This window comes from Argiope bruennichi, chromosome 3 (assembly GCF_947563725.1).
Source record: "Argiope bruennichi chromosome 3, qqArgBrue1.1, whole genome shotgun sequence".
Taxonomy (NCBI): Eukaryota; Metazoa; Arthropoda; class Arachnida; order Araneae; family Araneidae; genus Argiope; species Argiope bruennichi.
In genome coordinates, this window is record NC_079153.1 from 137,499,452 (window position 1) to 137,518,145 (window position 18,694).

The window sequence follows — 18,694 nt, forward strand, 5'->3', positions numbered from 1 at the left end:
CAAGTATGCAATTTTCAGCAACTTTTTCAAAAAGGTTAAAAAAAAAAAAAAAAGAAAAAAAAAAAAAAGACATGGCATAAAAAAGCACATGAACATAAAAACAGTCTATTCATTATGCATGCCATGTTTAAAATCAGAAATAACAAGATGCAAAAATAATTCATCCCAATTGAAATTCTGAATACATCAATACATAAAAATAAATTTCTATGAAATAATATTTTTTAAGCACTGGAATTTTTTTTCCACTTTCACATTAGTACTTAATGTTTTTGGATTAAGGTAGATGTTTTATTACTATTATTATTTTATTAAGAGGAAACGAGGTGAACTTGGTTTAAACATATTTTTTTTTCTATCTTTTTTTCTTCTCTCTCGTATAACAAGTCAAGAAAGAAAGAAAAATTAAAATTGTTTAAAATCTGGACTTCAAAATTTGGATTCTTCAATGAACACATTTTAGGAACTCAGCCTGTTTCAAAATTTGGAACGATGAAATTCCGCGCTCCTTATTCGTGATCTTTGAAGAATGCGACAAGCCGGAAAAATATCTTATTAGATGAGCTTCTTATCAGGGGGCTGTTTCTTCACTTGGGAACTTCACTTCATTTTACTGTCTTCACTTCTAGAAAAGAAACATGCATAACCACCGCTTTAAATTGTATTGATCCATCTTCACAGAGTAATAGTTTCCCTGGTCACGTCACAAATATATGAGCGATATATAAAGTATTTTTCTTCAGTGTGTCATCTTGCCGGTCATTAAAAGTATATGCAATATTTTTAACTGACATGAACTGAATAGCAACTCACATATTAAAAAGAAATTACTTGTTATCTTTTTTGTCTTGCTTCAGAATATAGTGAAAATAACAGTACACGTTTTCAAAAAGTACTTTTTCCATTTTTCCGGGTTGCAGTGGGCTGGTGGTAAGATCTCGGGCTTCGAAACCGGAGGGCCGAGACCCGATTCCACCGAAGAACCGTTGTGTTCTTCGGTGGAACGGTGCACGCTAAATCCACGGGGCCAAACGCCCTCCCGCTAGGGTGGTATGGATGTTTGCAGAAGGGGTGCCAACTCAAGTGTCATCCCCGTCATCTGACCGCGGCTCAGAATGACGAAAAGTTCCTAAAATACCCTAATGTTGCTTGATGTTACTAAACTAAACTAAATCGTGCATTTATTCAATCATATGTTGAATTTCATTCTTCTAGTTCATTGTATTTTTGAGTTAACGTTTTCACATGCATCCGGATAGAAGGTTTTTTATTTATTTATTTTCATTTCATTTTATTTTATTTTTTGAAGGAGGATTTAAAAAATGTAAAATATTAGAAATCTCTAAAAAAAATTTTTATAAAAAGTTTTATGGCAACAGCAATTATTTCTCCATGTCTATATCGAAAAGTACGGAGAGAAATTGTTCATACCATCAAGAGAGAAAAAAGTGTAAATGTAGGGCATTTTGTAAATAAAATGAACGTTTTCTTAACATTTTTTTTAACTCTGTGATAAAGCTTCCTTGAGTGTTTTTCTTAATGAACAAAACATAAAATAGGTCAATGAGGCCAAAATGTTTTCGAAACCTTCTACGATGAACACTGGACGTTTAATACCTATTTTAAAAGCAAAGAGTATCCTGTCAAAATATTATAAATTTCTGAGCGTGTTGAGCCATTATCATTACGAAGCGGCTTTGAGCTGCCAGCCTCAAAATTGGGGTGAAAATGACCGACCCAAGAAAAAGACTTTCCCCGCCTCTCGTACATCAAACATTTCAAAACACGCGGGGGAGGGGAGGAGGGACTGCTTCCTCATTCGAAAGGAGCCCAATCTGGGTTGGGGCAGTGCGCCCGTATAAATTGGACTGACCATTGTCCGTTCTGCGTCATTTGGTGCTATACTGGAATACGCGGAACATTCGAAAGATTGTTGCCATGAAAACGGTAAGTGCATTAGCTGTCTCCGCGTCGGGTGTCATTATCAAAAAATAACTTTAATGTTTACAATTGGTTTCGAGAAATGGTCACTGAAAAGGGGGGAAATATCTTTTTCAAGTTTGGATTATTGTTTAGATTATCGTTTTTACCCTTTATTAACCGACGGCACTTAAAAGTACCGTTTAAATCGCGCTGATATGGTCACAATATGATTATTTTTTATAACAGTATTTGAAAGAACACGTGAACGTATTTGAAAGAACACGGGTTTGAAAGAACATATTTCCAATAGAAAGCAGTAGGTATCAACCATAAATAACATTAAAATTTTTTATTATTTATTTAATTAATTAAATTATTATAATTAAGTTTAAAAAATTTCTTTTTCCTGGATTTGTTCTGTGCCCAAACTTAACTAATGTTTCAAAAAGAAATTTGAAAAATTGATGGCAAATTAATTCCGTAAATAAATGGTTAAATCCAAAGTTTCCGATCATCTTTGATATCCGAGGCGGCATTGTCACTCCCTGGAATAATTTACAAAGCTGAATTTTTCTGTCATGATAGTTTACATCTTATTATATTTCTCACGTAATGTTTAAGTGGGAATTAATGAGCCCTTTAAGAGAGGAGTTGTACTATAATTTTGAATTAGGGAAGATACGAAAAGGAGATAAGTTTTCATCAGTGATTCAGCAGATAGTACTTTTCTTTTTCTCAAGTTCAACCATTATTTTCTATTGGTTGGAAATTATCGAATTACGACCTTAATAACATCTCTTAAATTCTGTATTTCTTTAAGCGTGAAATCGAAAATCTTTAAAGAAAGAATTTGAATTAAGTGATAGTGAAAAAAATCTTGTCATTTTTACAAAAAATTGCTAAAATGGAAGAATTACGCAGATCTACAATTGAAATCAAATTTGTAAAGGGGAAAAAGTTTTTAATGGTTAACACTTTTATAGATGAAGCAAGCACATTAATAAAGTAAAACATTATTTTACTTTTAATCTAATTAAAATTTGTATTAATTATCACTTAAAATCAAATTTTATCTCTAGTGGCAAAGAATTAATTATTAGAACCAATCCACTTATTGTAAATCAAATTTTATTCCATAACTTTTTCATTTTTTTTATCCTAAATATGACAAATAATAGTAATTGTTTGAGTACACGATTCCTCTGTCCCAATTTAAATAAAAGCAGAAAAGCACATCAAAGAACATTTTTTCTTCAACTTTCAGTCTGGCCAAAGATAAAATAAATTCTGTTATTCAATTTGGAAGAGAGAATTTTCAAATGAATACAATAAGTAAACTAGTATTAAGTAAGAATAAAAATATTTTATAGTAAAATTTACATAAAATGCAGCTTATAATGATAACTTGTTGCTTACCAGAAAAATTTACATAAATTTTATAATTAATAATTTAAAAAATTCTTTATTGTTAAAAACTATTAATTTTATGCAAAAAAAATCATGAATTAGTTTTATTTAACTTAACTAACTTTAAATGAAATCATGCCTCGGTCAATTCATTTTTGTTCATATAAGCGTTTTTGTGATTAAAAAAAAAATTTAAAAATTGCTGGAATAGACAATTTAACATGCATAATTTCATCCATATTGCGCTTTTACAAAAAAGAAATTGTCTGACTCAATTTTTCCCTTCTATTTAGAAAACCTTTATGAGATTAATTTTCATTTAACTGAATGAAGTTACCATTAAAAGAAATTATTTTTACAACACCTGAACTAAAAGGTTCCAAATAATAGCTTACAAATGATTGGTCCCTCTTAACCGAGGAATGGTTGTTTTCCCAAATGGAATTTGTTGTTCACAATCTAAAGATGTATAAGTCAATTTGAACATTTTGCATTACTAGTTTCTGTACCATCCTATCGCGAAGAAAATGAACTTGAAATGCAATCGATCAAAAATCATTTCTCAATCAGCCTTTTTCTGAATGTAAGCATGAACGATCGTTATAGATTTCGTTAGCCATGAATAATGCAATCGAGTCAACATGCTCGAAAAAGCGAGAAAAACAGATTTTGAGGCACACTTGGATTTTATTAAGACAGAAAAACGGCAAGATGGTGCACTGAAATAGAGAGTTATTAAAATCTAAATTTTTATTATATATTTTTTTTAAAATAGTAATCTAATTCTTCACGAAATAACATGAAAACAATTCGTCATGCATGATTCTGTCAGTAGAAATCTTAACCTTTTGCCCTCAGATGGTGCATCTCGGGCACCATTCACCGTTTCGATGCTTTATTTATTTATTTTTCAATTTCGATTATCAAAAATATCTACAGAATAGTAAAAAGACGTATATTAATTTCTTCGGAAATTCAACTTAAAACAATTCTATGAATATATTTATTTTTTGGAGCGATAAACAATCCCTTGTGTTAAGTGAATAGTTACGCACCTTTCCGAGTGCAAAGGATTAAAATTAAAATTGTCAACACTACGGTGGCAATAAACGATTCGCACTCGTCAGAATGTAATTAGAGATGTTGATTTGGTCCCTTCGAAAAGATAATAAACATGTTAATTTCGGAGATTTTAAGTTATTTTAAATAGAAGTGTAATATATTATTATTTTTCTGAAGCTGACTGGATGAATTCTACCGTCCGAAACAGGCGCCTTCTGGACTGAAACTGGCTCTGTGAGAAGAGATTCGAATCTGCGTTCGTAAAATGTTTATATCTGATCGTGAAGCTCTTTCAAAGACAGGACGCACCGCGCTTCATGACTGCCACAGATCTAAATTTTACAGAAGTTTTTAAACTGCAGGCAATCGATTGATGCCGGCTCATTCTCTTCCTACCATCTGTTTCATATCTTCAGCGTGAAATTCGGAAAACAATGTTTCATTTAAAAAAAACAAAAAAAAGTATATTGAAAGTATGTTTGTTACAGTTGCATTCATTATTTAAGAATAACAAAACACTAACATTTTTTCCAGATTTGGGCATAAACAATTAGCAATTATTCAATTATTTAAAGAAATACACTGGAAAATTAGACGTTTTCTTTTTCTTTTCTTTAATTAGAGAGTATTTTATCCGTTTTGATATCTAAAAGCTTCTAAACCTTCTACAATTTCAAATGTTGCAACTTTTTAATGTACTTTCGATGCAAGATTATTGCGATGAATGATGATTATCAGAAAAAAATATTCATCAAATTATTCATTTAAGAAAAAATATCATTCCCAAAAAGGTTAATTTAAAGAATTTAATTGATAAATTCGATAACCATTGCTGAATTCAAAATTAGCTATCTAAAAGTTAAAACTTATTAAAATACAAGAAAATCTATAGAACAGAGTGTTACTTTCCATAGTATATAAAAATGCGAGGACTTGAATATCAGGAAGATAACCGACAAGATTACCGAAATGAAAGACTATAATATAAATTCATTTATTTTTTATTTATATTTTTTTATTATTTATTTATTTATTATTACTTTTTTGCTTTTTAATATAACTCAAATTTCAAAGAATTGCAAAATGTATTGATATGCAAGATTTCTTAGAGATGTTATACGATAATCTTTTTTTTTTCTTCTGTTCATGCTGTATTTGCTATCTTTTAAAAAAATCCCTGGGAATTTATTCTATAATTTCTCTGATCTTTCAGTGTTCAATTCCCATATAGTTTGCCATCAATTTCTTTTAATAAATAAATCCTAGGAAGCCGGTTATTAGCAGACTGTGCGTTACTTTTTTTTATCAGGTAGAATTGTAAGGTGAATACTTGATATTGCATCTGTTTCAGCTAAAGATTATTAATGCAAAAAAGGAAATCTTCTGTAGTGCTTTGCATATTTCTCAAAAAGAAAGAAAGTGTACTTTTCTCGAAAGGACTTCTTAGCATTTCCATTAAATGTTAAATGACATTCATTTTATTCTTAGGTCATCGCCTTGCTGCTGGCGCTCCTCGCGACGTTTCTGAGCGAAGGTGAAGCGGGTGACTTGACAGCCGAAGCTTCACAGCAGAAAATCTACGAGATCATTGACAGCCATGAAAACCACAAATATGGCGATCATGGAGGGCATGAATACGAAGAAGGCGAAATTGCCCAGAAGCAAGCCAGTCGCAAGAGGTACGGATATTTGCCCGTGAACGCTGAGAGCAAAGTTCCCGTCTACTATGACGATGCGCCCAAGTATGGTCTCGCTTCAAAGGAAAACCTCTATCGCGAGAATGTTGCAGCTTATGCTCCAAAAGTTTCACCTGCTCACTTAGCAGATGCACCTCATCAGGTCATAGCAAGTCCTATCAGCCACTCTCACTATGCTATAGTAGATCCCATCACTAAAAACCACCAATACGTTATATTCAAAGGACCAAAACCTCACTATGAGAGCCCTCAGGCATTCCATCCAAAATCTTCTTACATATTAGAAGAAAAACCACACTATGTAGTTTCTGATCACAACATTGTAACCAAACCCATCGTTCCACATTTCCATCCTCCATTGAAAGACTATTCACATCACAGCGATCGTCATCTTCTCGACAAGAGCCATCACACCTCTGGGCACGGCCACTATGACGACAACAGTGCTCACGGAGGATCGGAGCACAAAAGCCACAAGAAACATGAAATTTCAGGACATAAATCGCATTCCGCATCAGGTGGGCACCGCGATGAACATGATCATCATCATAACAGGTGAGTGAACTTTCTTCCTCAACATGCTGACATTTTGGAGGGTTTTATTTTTATTGTAATGGAATATTGGATTATCAGAATGATTGATTCATGCATTAAAGTTAGGACTGCCAATTTGGAATGCATTTTCCAGTACATTCTATGTTGAATACATGTTTCAGAATCCGTCAATCATTAGGTCAGTAAAAAGGGGGTCACTAAATATAATTGTTAATTTTTTTTACCAAGATTCTTTGAAACATTTACACAAGAAATCCAGAGCAATGCTATTATTTATTACTCGTACAGTTACGTAACTGATCATGTCTATTTTATGGCCTGAAAGGTGTATCTAATTAGACACGTGAAATTTAGCGCGAGTCATCCTGGTCGGTCCTTGAAAATTATTGCACAAAATCGGGATAAATTCCGTTGTTCGAATAAAACGCTTTAAGCGTCACGACTGCGGACCGGCATCAAGTTTCGAGACATCGGTCTGTGCATTCGTGCAGGTGAACTGAAAGACGAAGCAAGTGACACGAAAGCGAAATTCGCCACGGCAACCCGCGTCATCCAAGTCTGTATCAAATTTTCGATTTACCTGGTCAAGAGGAGGAAAATCCACAATTCATATAATGCATATCTTTACTCCACTATGAAGTACAAAATTTATCAGAGTGTATTGTATGAGAATATTGAGGGGAATACAATCCTGCTGGTTTTCAATGAATTTCGCCATGTGTCCAATAAGTTCATTCTTCGTGGTTCCTTGTATTGCTAAGAAATTTATTCTGCTTAAAACTACTTCACAAATCAAAACCAATTTTAATCTTAAATGGATCAATTAAAACTTACATTATGAAAAACAAAAATTGAACAACAACTTTTGCTTCGGTCAATAAGAATATTTAGTCTCTACTTTTGGAATTTAAGGGATTTTTAAAGCCATGATAGTCGATTTTAGTCACCTAAAAAAAATCATGAAATTCATAATCCGTTTTAGTGTTAAAAAATGGCAGATTTGCAACATATATATATATATATATATATATATATATATATATATATATATATACAATGCAAACAATTGATTCTGAAGACGAAGGAATATTTGAAATTCTTAATCTGAGGCTATTGGACAAAATAAAAACTTAAAAATTTATATGAATATCATTTATCAGGCAGAAAGTTATAGTTTTTTCTTCTTCTTTTTTTTTAAAAAAAAGTGCTTAAATTAATAAGCATAAAGTTAATATTCAAATTATATTTTTGCTCTGTAGAAACGCTGCTAGAGAAAATTACAAAATCAAATAAAAATAAAATTCTTCTAAACCAGAAGTCATATGTTTGTTCTCCCCCTATGTTGAATGAGTTATGAATTACGTTGAGCTATGTTATGAGTTTCGTACCTTAGATCAAATGCATGCGCAGCTGGAGGATGCTTTTAAGATTTTCACAAAATGGAGTGAATAGATGCACGTTTCCATGTATTAAAAAACTGCAATAATCTTGCATGGCCTAATTATTTACTTAAAGAGATAGGTTATACATTTGCGATTGTGCAACATTTGGATTGTCCTTTTTAATGATTCATGGTGTTCATAGCAAGCATATTGAACTGTTTCGGATCATCCCAATAACTGACAACAGACTCGTCTCTTTCTACCGTATCACAGCAAGTGATTGGAAATTATTATTGGACATTGCTATCCATGTCATCAAATCTAATGATATTCTGTAAACTTTTTTGTATAGTTCTTTGAAATTCAGAGGAAGCTTTCTCTTGAAGTTCGTTAAATTTTACATAGTTATATAGGAAAATGTAAATCATATAAGAAAACGGAGCAATTTCACTCGGCTTCTAAAAGCGTGAATTCTGATCTAAGAGTCGTCATGAAAATATTAAAATTCTTGAATATGAATTCAGTTACATAAATAAAAATAAGCTCCGAAATTCCCTTTATTTGATAGTTTTTCTTGCATATAGATGCAATTGCGAATTTTTTTTTTTTTTTTTTTTTTTCGCATCAAACGTGGGTTTGTGAACAGAAAAGTTTAAAAATCGTTCATTTGACGCGATCAAAACGAAAGCTTAAAAAGCACTAAATGAATTGAATAAACTCTGAGATACGCGTCCTTTTTGTTTGCAGTAGAAACTAAAATTTTTAGCAGTACAATTTTTACCAAAGAAAAATAATTTTTTTCACTTAAATGTGGATGCACATTGTGTTGATGCAAAAGATGAAGCTAACTGCTGAATAATGGAGCAGCTAGGATGAAGCCCGAGAATTGATATTATTGTCCTTTCATCTCATTTGGTTTTAAAGAAGGACATTGCTATCGTTTAGTCCATATGTTGTTCTTTCTTCTTCCCTCCGCTGCTACATCACTGATGATAAAAAGCTGAAAAGCAATAGCATCATGCCTGCTGGCACTTCTAATAACAGAAACCGGTAAATTTAAAATTTAATCCTACTTCAAACTTTTTAATTGATTTTTTTCCCGTATGCCTTGGTTTCAAGCTATTAAAAACTGCAAATTTTAGATCAAATCTTGTGTTATTTCTTTTGTTCTGCAGGGCCCACTACGAGCGTGACCGCGGCTACCACTACGAGAAGGCCTACGCTTACGACAGAATCAGGGCTGATCACGACATCGGTTCCAGCAAGGGCGCACATTCAGACTACAAGTCGCACCACGACCAGGAGGGCTATAAGAATTTGGGAAGCCACGGGGCGCACGGGAAATCCTACTTCAAAAAGCATGGTGAGCATGGCGAGTATGGTCATCAGCATAACAGCGCTCTGTACAAAGGAGGTCACCACGCCGGCGGTCAAGGATACCACGATCATGGGCTCAAGTATCTCTCTCCCCATCATCACGCTTACGGAAAATAATTGCGAAAGTGGAAATCAATCGACAATGAAGGTTTAAAACAATGGACTCCATTATCTGCGCCCGCTTGTTGCGACCAGACTTCACAAGGAGATGGAAGAAACTTCCTTTTGGATTTTCAGCTCTCCCCACTCACTCGCTTTGTCGAATTTTAGGTCATTCATTGTGTTTTCTTTAAGAAACAAATTCATCGGCCTCGTGATTTGGAATTTACAGTCGTTTCCAAAGCAGGAAAAAAAAGAGAGAGAGAGAGAATGAGGCGCTTAAAGGGAAAATGATGCAAGTTTTATTTTACGAGGAATTCCATAATGTAACTTTAATAATAGTATTTTTGGTCAACATGTGCATTGAATAAATCGCTGTTATTTAATTTCACGTGGATTGTAGTTTAAAACGCAGTGGGTGCGTTCCCTTCCTAAGGGATTTTTTTTAAATAAAGGATTCATATGTATTTTAAAAGTTTTATGCATCATAAAACTTTTCTGTATTTTTTATATTTACTCTTCTTTTAATAAATATTTTGTATAATGTTGGTGACTCATTTCAGAAACTTATTTTCGATATTTTATGCATTCAAAATATAAAGATTAAAAATTAGTATTTCAAAAAAGGCACTGAAAAAAAAAGGGCATGATCCATTTTATTTCTGAATATATAATGAACTACATTAAAATAACAGGATTAATTGAAAAATAAATATTTCTGAAAGCAAGTCTTTATGGCATTATGAAAAGTTATTGGACCTTTATCATCGTCATCTCATAATAAATTCAATATCAGAAATTTTCTCCAATAATGGAGACAAGAATATGCAAAATTAAATCAGCTTAGCATTTGCAATGATTTTAATTGCTTCAACTGTTTCATAGATGTAACAATTTTTATAGCTTATTTAGTTGAATAAAAAACAAAAAATGTTCAACAGAGCATCTTTGGTCCTTTACTTGAATTAAAGTTAACAACATGTGAAAAATTATCCGGGGAGTAAATTTCAGATGACAAGATATTTTGTCGATATGTAAGCAAAAATGAGCAGGTCGTAAGAAAAATTTGTTCTTGTTGTTTTATACTACCATTTCAGTAGCAGAAAAAATGGTGCCTATCAATCCATGCATAGAATACTTTGTATAATAATGATGCAGTGACAAACGTTATTCTTTACTGTTACAGAGGCGGTATTTTAAAACAATAGTAGAACATTAATTTGTTTTTATTTAGCTTTGGCCACTTTTTATAGTATATCGATGTTTTATAAAGCATCATTGCATAAATAACAAATAGATTCTTTAGTACGAATTTCTGGAAAAAAATGATAAATTTAAATAAATTTTTAATAAAAATTTAGAAAAAAAAATGAAAAGTTTCTAACATTTTTAAAGTAACATAAAATTAATTAAAGTAACATAAATATAAAATGATATTATAAGAGAACTCTGCACAGTCATCGATTTCCATTATTTCCACGGCATCCAGGCATTCCCGTGCAACTTTGGATCTGCGTCCAGTTCGGGCGGCTTGGCGCCAGGACTCTTCGCCAGATGCCGGTACTTGTCGATGGAAGCTTCGAGTTGCTCCGTTACCTGCGGGAAGATGCAGAATGTCTGAACATTTATGGAATGATATGAATATTCTTCTAGATTTTTCTAGCCTTGAAAGAAGACTTGACCCTAAACTATTTTCTCAAGCTGTAAGGCAGTAGGTAGTGTGTTGGCGGCATCCCTATTGGGTCGTTTGGTCACATGATTTATTGGAAGGTTTTTCTATTCTAATCTGAAGAGCTATTTTAGTGGTATGTACGCAATGCATATTCTCAAGGGCCTAAGAAGTATTTTTTTATTTGTTTGTTTGTTTTTATTTCCTTCTTCTCTAGATTTTAATTTTAGTCTTGAAAGGCCAGTAAATTTTTAAATATTTTTTAGTTTTAAGAACATTTTAAGCTTCAGTCTTTTAGCAGTGATATACAACATCTCAATTTTAAGTGTATTTATATTTAAGTTCGAAAGAAAAACAGAGATCGTACAGAGAAAATTTCATGAAGCAAGAATTTTTGGAGTCGCATTTTGTATTTTATACAATTCCATCATTCGTAACTAAATGAAATGCTGTAACAAGAATCGACTCTTTGACGAGTTGTTCGCTGACACGGCAATGCAAACTACGGAACAGTAGCCTTTTCACTCAGTTTTAAGGGAATTGTTCTATTTTATGTACGAGCAATTATTTAACATTCGTTTTTAAATAATGATTTAAAGAATAAAATTTCTTTTTAGCAGAAATTCTTAAAAAATTAAAAAAGCCTTTATCTAGGATCAAGCCTCTCAATCCCTAGAGGGCCTTGATCTTAAAAGATTTCATGTGATATATTCACTTTATGCCAAACTGAAGTATCAATTTATCATGAGAACATTCCTCATTCCGAAGAACCTATTTTTTAAGATCAAAATGTTCAGGAAATATTTTCAAAAAATTAAAACTGCAGTCAAGTTTTATTGGTTTCTTCAAACGTGGAAAAAAAACGCGGGTTTCGAAGTAATAAATTAAAAAATATATATCTTTTTAATTTACTTTATTAGTCTAATAAAAAAAGAAACGAAAGTTTTTTTTAATTTTAATTATTTTTATACTTTTTTCCCTTTATTTTATAATACATTATTATGAATATAGTGGAATGTAGAAGGCATCAACTATTATCCCTAATAAGGAATAAAATTAATTATACAGGCTTGTCAAAACTCCTCGAAGCACTTTAAAATACTCTTATATATACGACTGAACTTATATATTATTCAATTCTAAAAATATCGAGATTTTTTTTTTTTTTTTTAAGTTCAGAATGCAACGCTTGTAAAATATTGTGAAAGTGTTCTTGTAAACATTTTTATCCTGTTCCTTTGTGAATGAAAAGAATCTGATGATCCAACATTTTAATAATTAAAGCAGCTTTTGTTTTGTCTTAATAAATGCCAAGGTAAAAAATATCAAATCAATTAATTAACTTACTATTGTGAAGGTATCACTAAAATTCTTCTCATGGTGTAAAATTTGCCCGAAATAAAAAGAAAAATTTCAAATTTTTTCCCATAGACAAAGCCATATCTTACAAGCATCATGGAAATTGAAGACAAACAATTAATGGATTCTCTCCTCAATTAAGAATCGGGGCCGGATGAAGATTTTAAGGAGCCTTAAGAAATATAAATCTAGTGGGTTCAGATTTTCCTTCCTTCCTTCCCTGCAAAACTTGGCATTTTTTACTGATTTTAATTTAATCTATAAAAATATAAACAGCAGGTATGTGGCGAGAATCTCAAATTTTTTTTCGATGTAGACTCTTAATATGAATGTTGCCGATTTAAAATTTCACAGTGTCACACGTCACCACAAAATAAGAATTTCTTTCTTTTTTAAATTTGCCTTTCACAACTTCTTTTAGAAACGACGATTATAACATTATTTAAAATTATAGAATAATACTTCTAGAATACGATTTTGTTCCATTCTTTCTCCCCAATTCGGGCTGACAGAAAAGAAATCATAAGCATTTTTCGATGACATTGTTTTTTTCCCAATAAAATTATTGTCTTTTTAAATTTATCCAGATATAGATCTGAAATTTTTTCACTTTTATTTCAAATGTAATTCTGTGAACTCCTAAAATTTCCCTAAAATTTATAAAAAATCAAAAATATTTTCCAAACTTTTTTCCTGTTGTATTGATAGTCTTATTAAACGGCTGAAAACTGGTGTTCATTTTCCACCCCTGGCCCTCTACTTCAATAATTTAAACCAATGAAATTGTTATGCATTTTTCTCAATTTTGATATTTTTGTGGCGATTGGACTGGACTATTAAACATGGTTGAAAATCTCTTTCAATGCATTAAATAATATTTCACAAGATTCTGAAGCAAAAAGTGATGTTGGATGATACGAACAAATTTGAAAATTGAAGACGATATATATATATATATATATATATATATATATATATATATATATATATATATATATATATATATATATATATATATATATATATATATATATATATATATTTAAAATTTAAATGCTACCTTTGAGATCTTTACAAAATGTAAGACATTTTTTTACCGAATTTGAAAGTATTTTAAATTCAACATGTAAACTTTCTTTTTCATCTAAATAATTTCTAAATTTGGATTCTATATCCATTTTATTTATTCATTTGAGTAATTATTTCTTTTCGCTGAAATTGGCAAAAACTCTCTTGAAAGACTTCAAACACTAAAGATCTTGAATAAATTTGTTCGAATCATAGTAAGTATTCTAATTATTATATAGATAATCTGAACATGTATTTATATATACATTTTATCTTAAGACTTTCAAAAGCGAGGAACTAAAGTTTTTAAGAGAATATTATTATGCATAATATATCTATAGCGTACAAAAAGTTACAGCAGTTTTTCCATTATAGTACAGTTAAACACAGATTTTAAGTGTAATAAAATTGAAAGTGAAGGAGAAAAAAGTTTTCAGATATATCTGAAATTGAATATACAATTATTAGGCTTTTATTTTGGCAGATCGCATTTAAAACCTTTTGCAATCTTTCGAGTGAAATACGGAGTTTAAAAATTATTCATTATGACAATTATAGATTTAATGTGAAAATGCATTTAAGTGCTAAAAATAGTTTAGGAATAAATACAAATTTTAATTTATATACTATCTATAACAGATATTAGTTCACAATCCCCTCAGTTACAAATAAAAAAACCTTTGATTTAAATGGTTTATAGAGTTAGTAGTAATATTTGAAACTGGATACTTTGAGTTCCGAACACTGCATGTAACGGAACATCTAATGCTTCACCACTTCGATGGTTGGCATGCATATTATAGGCTCAAAACGCGTTTAGTATAATTTTTTATTCAAACAATTTTGACGCACTTTTACCGGAATTGCAATCGCTTGCTTTGGCTGTAGTTCAAAGAATGGATCGCTTTAGGGGAAAACAATTCTTCTAGCATTCACTCTCTTTTCAATTTTTGGAGGTTAAATTAAAAGTGTCGAGTTATTTCAAGAGAAACAAATTCACAGGTGTCATAGTTATAGTGTTAATCTCTCCATTGTGTACAATTCAGAGCACACTTGAGTAGCTTTTTATTTCATTCAGTAATACACAGATTATTGAACTCACCTCCGGATATTGTTCCGCAAGATTGTAGTGTTCACACGGATCATCTTCAATATCAAAAAGGCAAGAAGCTTCCTTCGGTTTGCAAGTGCTTTCGGACGGAGGTATGATTTGGGCACATTTCACGATGGGAAATGTCTTGCAGCCTGCCGTTGGACACGACATCGCAATTCGAGGGTCTTTAGCGTACTTTCTCCAAAGGATGCGAGCAGCCTTCGATCTCTTCAGGTATTTCAAATAAGTCTGCAGGAAAAAAAAGAAATGTTTATTTAATTGTTCAGTAATGATTTAACGATTTTTTTAAGATGATGTAATGTGATATAAAAACGAATATAAATACATCAATAAAGTGATATTAAAGATGATAAGGATCTCTGTTAACTTGCTGGTGACTGAAAAGTCTACATTTGCATCCGATCTCAATATAGCAGCGAAATTGCCCTAAAATTATTTTTTTAGATACTTGTATGAACTAACTGTGATTTCTTTTCATACCCAATAATTTGGTTCTTAAATTCATTTAATATTTGAAGAAGCAAAACGTACTTTACTTAATTAATCTTAATTACTCATTAATCTTAAGCAACTGATTCCGATCTAAGATTTTATTTAGTTTAAAGTCTCAAAAACCAAATTTGGTCATGCTGTAAAATTTAATCAACAGAAAAACCTTAGATATACAAGCATAAATTAAAAGGATAATCGAGATCGTAATTCTGTAGGTAATGTCAATAAACAATCCGAGAAATCTCGGCACTTTATCGCTCAGCAAGACAGCTTCAGAGAGAAGCCGGAATTCTATTGTTACATTCAAATCTCTTCTTTAGTAGCAATTTTAAATCAAATAATACCTGCAAAAATATTAATTTAAATACAAATTTTAAATCTGAGAGATGAAAAAAAAAATTCAAATAGGCTAGTGAAGAGTCAGTCGTTGACAACTCTATTCCCAGCACATTGTCTTGTGATAACAATGAAATAATGGAAAGATGTGATGGGAAAGGAGACCCGTGACGAAGATGTCAAAGCGCTCCTCGAAAATAAGCTGAATTAAAGCAATGCGATGATCTTGCAAGCAAGTAGGCATTCGAAGTTTATGCCATCACACAAAAAAAAAATGAATAACTTTCGTGCAATGATATGTATGGAAATTTAAAAATGTTCTTTCATTTTGCTTTCCTAAAATATAAAATGTTGAGTATATGTTTCCAATTTTAAACGATTTGCACGATTTTTAATATTATCCATTTAATTGCCTCTGATAGATAAAAATGATCAAAGGACTGTATATATTTTTTACGAATAGTAACATCATGCATTGAGAGATGTGTTCATAGATCTTATAAAATTTTGCAAACTTACATCAGCTTCCTTCCTCAGAATCTTTTAAGTCAGGGGGCAAGGATTTGCAATGTTTACAGATTATATGCTCATTCCATGTTCTATTATATCATAGCCCTAAAATCTGAATTTAAATTGATGCCTTCGAATGTGCAGTTATTTTGGTATTTACAGTTAATTGGCAGCACACTGCATATGTGTGCCTGGAACCATATCTGTACGACAACAACATCTATCGCAAAGCGTGCATATTCATGAAAATGTAAATAAGAAGCTGCTTATAAACGATTATGAGAAATCAAAATTGATGTTTCGTTTCGACAATTAAATGGATTTGACCAAAATATGAATTGTATTGTGGTATTAAAAGTGGCAGCAATTAAAAAAAATATTGCTATTATAATTGCAATTTAAATATACATAAGTCATCAGAATGTGTTGATGAGAAAGAAATTCAATACATAAAATGTTCTCGATAAGAATATGCGGCCTATTTTTGAAACAAAACAAATGCCAGTTAGTAATGTCCTTAACTGTATAACAAAATTGAGAAAAAAAAACAGGCAACCTTCATAGTATACATATAAATGCATTATTTAATACTGCTCTAAAAATTCTCTAAAAATTCGTAATATCCATTATGGATATAAAAGTTATATATTTTCTATGTATGATGGAAAAACTTTTTTTTTTCAAGATGATACGAAACGTCTTCAATCAATAGCAATATAAATTTATTTCCTTATTTAATTCCCTAAAATTTATAAGTAAGTAACGATAACAGCATATTTTCTTGCGAAGAACTGCCGGAGCAGAATAATCAGAGCAGCAGATTTGAATTATTCATGCTGACTACTTTGACAGCATTTGCCTCTCCGTTTTTTTTTATTTTTATTTATTTATTTATTTTCCAATAAGGCCAAAACGTATTTTCTACAGCATCCTTTTCAAACATCGTTTTTAGATCTGAAAGTTTTGTTTCTCATTGCACATAGCTATCACTAATTGTTATTTTTTCACTTTTACATTTAGAGTAGGATATATTACATAAATCAATATCATCCAAGATGAAGTTTGGATGACCAAAGCAAAAAGTCTGGAAGCGGAAAATGCATTTCCCGCAGTTCCGCTTGCCCCTATGTATTTGTTCTGATTTCACTCATTATAGTAGACGAGTTCACTTTGATACTATATTCGGAAGACAGATGTTGCTTATCTTTCTTTGGGAAAAAAAGGTTCGCATTTATTTACCTTAGATGAACTTTATTGTGAAGCTATTATGAAAATTATTTCTTTTATCAATAATTTCTTCTTCCTTTTCGTTCAAGGAAAATTTAATTTTTTAATCACGTTAGTTTCAATAATAGCTTCAGTTTTTTAAGAAATAACTCTGATAATTTCAATAGAACACTTGTAAAAAAGATTTTCAAATGTAGAAAAAAATCTAGTTTTCAAAATCTATTTGTGCTAAAGATGTAGTAAAATATGTATACTTCTTCGAATGTATTTATGCGATTTGTTTTTTAATGCTTTCAAAGAGTTGATGCATGCCAACACCTCGGGGCTTAAAAATGCTATAATTTCACTAGAGAATAAAAGAAAGGATAACCTAAATGTTTTCTTAAAGTTACAGCAAAAAATAGCGAAAATGCAATCTAAAGAAATGACAGTTAAAAAATGAAATTTCTTGAATACACGAAAGGAAATTTCACACTCCAACTCTTCCCTGGTTGAAACATTCGATGCTAATGTCAATGAAATCAGTCCATTCATTTCAGATTTCGTCCAGTAGAAATCACTGCTAACTACTTTGCAAAAAGAATTTATCAAATTTTGGCCAAAGCAGATGATTGCATTGTATAAATTAAGAGACTTAATATAACTTAATATAAGAGAATTAATATAATTAAATTGTCTCTAAAACTTTCTTTTCATTTTACACATTTTTAAATAGTGAGTTCTTATAGAACAGCATGCCGAAAGCCATGTTCTAACAAACTAGAATGGAATTTCAGATATCCAAATGAAATATTTTTTTCATATTCTCAATATTAAGTGAAAATTCACATAGATAGTCTGTAGAATATCAGAAATCCTTGCATCACTAATTAATGGTGGATAAATATCAGCTTTCAAATTAAATTATTTTCGTTATAATTGCAAAATTTCTTTACACTATACCTATCAAATGTCTTAAAAATTAAATTCCGCAGAATTATATCAGTCATACATTGATCACAACAAGGAATTCGATCTCGTAATATTTCGTAAAACAAGTACTTTCAGTTTCGTTTGTTGGCATTCTAAGTTTATGAGTTTCAAACTGAGATAAGAAAGAGAGAGAAAATACTGGCCTTTTTATATAGTCCCAAACGAGTTTTTGGCTCGGCAGGGAGAAGGCCTTTGATGAGTTTGCCGTTCTTGTCATACCATCCATCGAATCTGCCCTCATAATAGCTGCCTTTCACTAATTTGAAGTTCTTCCACCGGATGCCCTCCACGGCTTCTATGGAATCGATGTTCAACAAGATCTCTTGTCTCGGAGAGGGTAGATTATGGACGAAAGACGGCCAGAGATCCACTCCGTCTATGTTCTTCAAAGTACCGGCCATTTCGGGCCCTTCTGTCTCGAAAAAAAAGATCTACATCATTAAAA

At 31.3% G+C, this 18,694-nt stretch overlaps 2 protein-coding genes across 4 annotated transcripts in view; one reads left to right on the forward strand and one right to left on the reverse strand.

Moving 5' to 3' along the window:
* The first annotated feature begins 1,842 nt into the window (after nucleotides 1–1,842).
* LOC129962532 (histidine-rich glycoprotein-like) lies at nucleotides 1,843–9,952 on the forward strand. Of its 2 annotated transcripts, none has more exons than XM_056076290.1 (3): nucleotides 1,843–1,947; nucleotides 5,881–6,644; nucleotides 9,202–9,952. In XM_056076290.1, the coding sequence occupies exons 1-3, from the start codon at nucleotides 1,939–1,941 to the stop codon at nucleotides 9,518–9,520; spliced, it is 1,092 nt and encodes a 363-aa protein (XP_055932265.1). In that variant the 5' UTR covers nucleotides 1,843–1,938; the 3' UTR covers nucleotides 9,521–9,952. The 2 variants fall into 2 exon arrangements, with proteins under 2 accessions (XP_055932265.1, XP_055932264.1); XM_056076289.1 differs by lacking the exon at nucleotides 1,843–1,947 and adding an exon at nucleotides 4,744–4,865.
* Nucleotides 9,953–10,140: 188 nt separating this feature from the next.
* Nucleotides 10,141–18,694, reverse strand: part of LOC129963257 (arylsulfatase B-like) — a 38,840-nt gene continuing 30,286 nt past the window's right edge. For both annotated transcript variants that reach the window (XM_056077499.1, XM_056077498.1), the window contains 3 exons: nucleotides 18,393–18,661; nucleotides 14,701–14,940; nucleotides 10,141–11,098 (listed from right to left, as the gene is read on the reverse strand). In XM_056077499.1, the coding sequence (XP_055933474.1) occupies nucleotides 10,973–11,098; nucleotides 14,701–14,940; nucleotides 18,393–18,661 (635 nt within the window). In that variant the 3' untranslated portion in view covers nucleotides 10,141–10,972. The remainder of the gene's footprint in view (nucleotides 11,099–14,700; nucleotides 14,941–18,392; nucleotides 18,662–18,694) is intronic.